This window comes from Bidens hawaiensis, unplaced genomic scaffold, assembly GCF_021521415.1.
Source record: "Bidens hawaiensis isolate Kalapana, Puna unplaced genomic scaffold, B.hawaiensis_p1.1 tig00023273_1, whole genome shotgun sequence".
Classification (NCBI taxonomy): Eukaryota; Viridiplantae; Streptophyta; class Magnoliopsida; order Asterales; family Asteraceae; genus Bidens; species Bidens hawaiensis.
Window position 1 is genome coordinate 245,270 of NW_027493653.1, and position 5,489 is coordinate 250,758.

Sequence of the window (5,489 nt, forward strand, 5' to 3'; positions counted from 1 at the left end):
GTTTGAATTCTACTGTTTTTACTCAACTTTCCCCTCTTATGCGTTGTCTAGAAATTTCCATGCCTATTTAGTTGTTTGGAAGTAGTAATTTGTTCAAATACAATTTCATTTACAGCCTGGAATAATATGTAAAGCGCCCTTTCATTGTGCTTGATGCTCTCTTTGTGTTCGCTTATTAAAGTTGGTGATGCATCTTGTGAAAATTCGTGATATCCGTCTTCAATTATCGTCCATAAGTCTTCCGATTCAAGTAATACTTTCATTTGAATGTGCCATTGAATAGAATTTTGGCATGTCAGTTTTGAAACCTGGGTTTCTATCCTACCGGTTGAAGTCCATTAGCATAAGTGTAATATTTAATTATGATAAACATGATACAATAAAATGCACAGAGTAGATTATAGCATGCTACTAGCTTAAAATATATTCAGTGGGTCCTGTGTGGGTTCACTAGCAGTGATTGGGCAAGTAGAGTTGATGGTTGTAAAAGTGTTACAACAAAAGTGTTCTTTTGTGGTTCATGGCCTTCAAAGAAATAGCATATATACAATGGCTTTATATATCTAGTGCAGAGGCTGAATACGTGGGCACGTGGCTATGTGCTCCACTGCCACTAGGCCCACTACCAAGCTATTTGGCTAAGAAGAATATTGGAAGATTTGAACCTAAAGCAACTTGAAGCTACTAATTTATATTCTTGAGCATTTGCTTGTCTAACAAGCCTATAATGCGCATAGCATGTCTAACCATGTGGAGGTGTGGAGCTAACGTATCGCTTCATTCGTGATATGGTTAGCCGGTCAAGTTGAGTATTGTGGTATTAGTGAACAAGTTGCTAGCATGCTTACAAAGCCAGAAAGCCTCTATCTCGAGAAAAGTTTGCTTACTGTGATACGCGCTCGACCGGAGTCATAGTCGGTCTAATATTGTTGGAGGCCCTAAGTGAACTAAAAAATCGTCGGCTCTTAAAAAACTTTATGTTGTAAACCCTTTTGCTTTACCCGAGCTTGGGATCGACAACAATAACAAGAAATAGCAATGATAAATTAGTTTAATGCAAAAGCCTAATAACAAGCGTAATGCATTATGTATATATCATTATCAATTAAGTGAATAGCAAACGTAACAATGGTATAGCAAGTTAGGGCCGTTCGACGCTCGAACTCGCTCGCCGCTCGCTCGTAATTTGTTCGGAAAATGCTCGCTTGTTTTTTCGCTCGATTGTAAATGAGCCGCTCTGCTCGGTTCGGTTTGTAAACGAACCAAGCAATGAGCAAAGGTCTGCTCGGTTCGGTTCGGTTCGGCTCGAATATTTTTAATTTATTTCATATAAAATTATATATGAAAAAATATATAAATATATAGACAAAACACATAAAATATAAGCATACAATTTTTTAATCCCTTTTAAATTTTTTCTATTCCGTCAATTTTATAGTTTTATTAGTTCAATTCAAGTTTTCAGGATACTAAAAGTTTGTTTACATATTCATTATATCTCACTTCAAACTTCTTTCTCCTAAAAATTTTGAACCTATTATACGTTTGTCTAAAAACTACTATTTTGTTTACAAAATATATTATATATAGCCTTCAAACTTGTTTCTTATTGAAAATTTTAAAGTGAAAAAGAAATAAAAAAATGTTCGAAATCGCTCGATGTTCGATCGAAAAATGCTCAGTTCGATTTTGGCTCATTTCGTTTTTCGCTCGGTTCGAATTTCAGTCGTTCGGTTCGGTTGTAAACGAGCCAAGCAACGAGCAAGCCTTCGCTCGGTTCGGCTCGGCTCGTGAACAGCCCTATAGCAAGTAAATTACCTAATTTATATCGTGTGATACTTAAGAGAAACGATAAATGGAAACTGAAATGAGCTAAATACCTAATGTCCTAACAATGATAAATAGCAATTTAGCAATGTATGAAGTCTTGTCTGAAGGTGGGTCATGGACGTTATTTTATTGTTTCAGTTTCATTTGTTTTTGATTTTTTACACATTTAAGACGAAGATGATTTCTTTCGGTCCAAATCCAATACACATATATAAATTGGTTTAAAAAATTGGGGGGCCTATTCTTTTAATGACCCTAAACCCTTGCCTAACCTTCTAAGCCTATAAGTTCGACTCTCGATAGAGTTTGAATCATTGGGCCGGGTTGTTGCGATCGTTCAGACTAGTAGGTCATTATGTTCGGAAAGAAACGGGTTAATTTGAAGTTTTAACTTTTTAAATTTGACTAATAAATCACGAAGAGTCATGGCTTCCTCATTTCTTGCCTTCTTTGAATCTTATATATTACTAGTTCTTTAAGTTCATTTTATTATCTATTTATTGTTCTCTTTTGAATCATTTGTATTTATGCGATGATAATTTCACTGTGTTCTTCATTTCATGAGTTGCGAGTTGTTTAATCATCATTTTATATATAAATAATAATTTATGTAAATAAATTCAATATATATTCATTATTCCAAAAACAAAACAAAAAAAAAAAAAAAAACTTAATATACATGAAATATAAAAACCATATAACTTGATACTATTTGGTCTCTCTCAGGTGTTATACCTTGGAAACCGCTGTTCAAACAAATTAACATAACATGAACCAACTAGATTGCAATAGTATCTACTATATCTAAATCTTCTTATGGATTGAAGGAGAATCTTCCCAGAATACCTTGCTTGTATGGCAAGTATGTTTTCTTTTTCATATCATTCGAAACCGCCCGATTCACACTGTAATGAAGTTCGTGAGCTGATAGCCGTCGCCTCGACATGGATCCCGAGTTTCTAACATCTTGATCATGTTTCCTGAAATTCGCCGAGTATTTCTTAAGCGGGTCTGAGTCCATTGCTCGACCATCTGAAGAACTTCTAAACAACAAAAGATCAATAAAGCTCCATTTTCTTGAACCAATTTCGGACGAAGGTACAGGCGAAGACGGCGCCATTGGTTGCCGAGGTGGTGGCAATGATCTTGTTCTTCTACTTCTGCTTGATTGTAACCCTCTTTCTCTTCCTCTTTCTCTCGTTATCTTCGTTTCTTGTTGATTTGGATCAGCGGTTCTGATTACTCCTCCGCGGAATAAATCTTCCGCTGGGACAGAACCACTGTCCAAGTGACAACTCACATCAAATGAGAAGTCGTCTTGGAATAAATCAGCGGTTCTGTCAACCGCTTTTGGAACCCCGGGTTTCTCCTCCCATGCAAACGGAACAGCGGCCACAGAACGTCTGCGGTTAGCACCGTCGTCAAGGTGTTCAAACTCTGGCCAATATGACTCCGGCCATCCATTGGGGCTTGAGTGACTACCGGCGTAATGATAGCCGCCGGGTGGTGAAGAGTTAGAGTTGAAATTTATGGCAGGGGCGACATCCATAATGACATTCGATAGATAATATGTATATTATTGATCGATGGATACAAGGAGTTATGAATTTGGGTTAATGGTTTATATGCAAGAGGCCGGGTTTGGATTAAGGAAGGAGATGAGAAGGTTCATGGAGATAGATTAATTTGACTGAAATTTAAGATTATTTCATGGAGTCTAATTTGCCGCCTTCTTGTTTTCTTTGGTTAAAAAGGAATGTTTTTCTTTGTTAATATTGTAAGGTCCAAAAACACTAACAATTTATAATTGTTTGATTGATTTGAAGTAGAGAAATGTAAACAAAGAACCATGTGGTGTATTTAAGTTCTAAAAAAAGAACATGTTTTTACATGAATGTGACATATTAAGTTACGAGGAATGTTCTGAAATGCAACTTGCATAACTTTGTAAGACTTTTCACTTAGGAACCAATATTTTCATAATTCAACTAATTTGGATAGAGTAGATTACGGCTAAAAGTAATTAAAAATCTATCAAACACTAAATCTAATTTATCATAATCCAACTAAAGCATGTCTTGTACAAATAGACTAATGTTAATCTTTGTTACCTTGGGGGGGGGGGGGGGGGGGTCAGTGCCGCCTCAGTACAGGCCGAAACGTCGGGGCAGTGCCGCCTCAGTACACGCCTAAGTGTCGCCCCATGGGCGAGGGTAGTAATATGGATTATCACACTCATTTAATCTTCTTTTTTTTTTAAACAGCAAACTAACTTTCGCCGTAATGTTGGAGGAGCAGTGATGATAGTTGCACAGTGTAGGTAGTGACCCTGATGAAGATTAGAGTTGAATAAGCTTGAGTTTTTTTGAAGTAGTGTATATCAATTGGCTCAAAAGTCAAATTAATTTTTGAAATGTTTAATAGCCCAAATTGTTTCATAATAGATAATGAATTTTAATTTTTGAAAAATAAATGTTAAGTTAGTTTTTAAACTTTATTTATGTTTTTTTTAATCAAGCCTTGTATTTTTTTCTTTTTAATTCAAACAATGTTATTTTAATTTAGTTACATGTGTTTTTCTATTTTAAAATAGTTTAGTTAATTTAATTAAAGAAAATATATAAAATGGTTTAATGATGGATTCGGATGAATGAACGATATTTTCATTGTTTAATGATGGTTAAGGATAAAACAACATGATGTTGATGTGGAGCAGATATGACCTGAATGATGCAGAATGATGAAATATTTGGTTTATGAAATATAAATTTGAAAATATAAACTAGACATGACTTTGAAAATGGTTGGGCTAATATATAAAATTATTAATATAGGCCCAAGTTTTAATCGAATATCGAATAAATCGTATTAAAAACTACCAGATCCCTAAATCGATCCGAAAACCAAATTCTCAATTCATATTTGGTTTTTCGGGTTATGGATACGATTTGGTTTTCGGTTTTGCTGCACACCCCAACCAGCATTAGGCTTCGAAAGCTTCATAGGATTGCATATCAGAAAAGAGAAAGACAAAATAGCATATCAAATGCTTGATCATATAAGGAATGGTTTTTTTCTTTTTCAAAGATAACAAAACTAAATAAAATTTATGTACAAAAGTACAGATTTTTCTTAAGTTGATGAGTCGATAGATTTTTTTTACTAATATCTACTTCTTTATGTATAATGCTTAACCAATCCACTTTTTGATCAACTCAACCAATAACCAAACTGTTAGCTCTATTGACGTGGATGCACAAGTTCAATCAGTTACTAACTTACTATACAACGGGCTCACTTTTCAGTTGGATCTTCAGGCCCAATCCATGACTACCATACTGGCCAGCCCGTCGTCACTTGCAGCTTGTTTAGTTCCTGTTTTTTAATTTCAGCATTTTATAATATATTTTATTTATTATATAATCTCCTTTCAGTTAGCCACTTAGCCTACGTGCAAGAAACCATTTTGAGTTGGTTTTTGTTTTGTTTCCATATAATGGACCATGGGATGCAAGTGATGGCAGTTTTTGAATTTCCCTAAATTTGGTATGCTTTGTAAACTTTTGTCCATTGCTTGTTTTTAGGATGGCTCGTAAAACTGTGAACTTTGGATCTCCGATTATTAGCTTGTGGTGTGACTGTATCAGGTTAGTATTGGA

The 5,489-nt window shown here is 35.0% G+C and overlaps 1 protein-coding gene across 1 annotated transcript; it reads right to left on the reverse strand.

Annotated features, from left to right (window-relative positions):
• Positions 1-2,644: 2,644 nt before the first annotated feature.
• Positions 2,645-3,379, reverse strand: LOC143567247 (uncharacterized). The gene has a single exon (XM_077053711.1). The coding sequence runs from the start codon at positions 3,377-3,379 to the stop codon at positions 2,645-2,647; it is 735 nt and encodes a 244-aa protein (XP_076909826.1).
• Between the last annotated feature and the right edge of the window lie 2,110 nt (positions 3,380-5,489).

What these genes read in the sequence shown, in the direction of transcription:
- LOC143567247 (XM_077053711.1), bottom strand. Translation starts at nt 3,379, where the DNA reads ATGGATGTCGCCCCTGCCATAAATTTCAACTCTAACTCTTCACCACCC.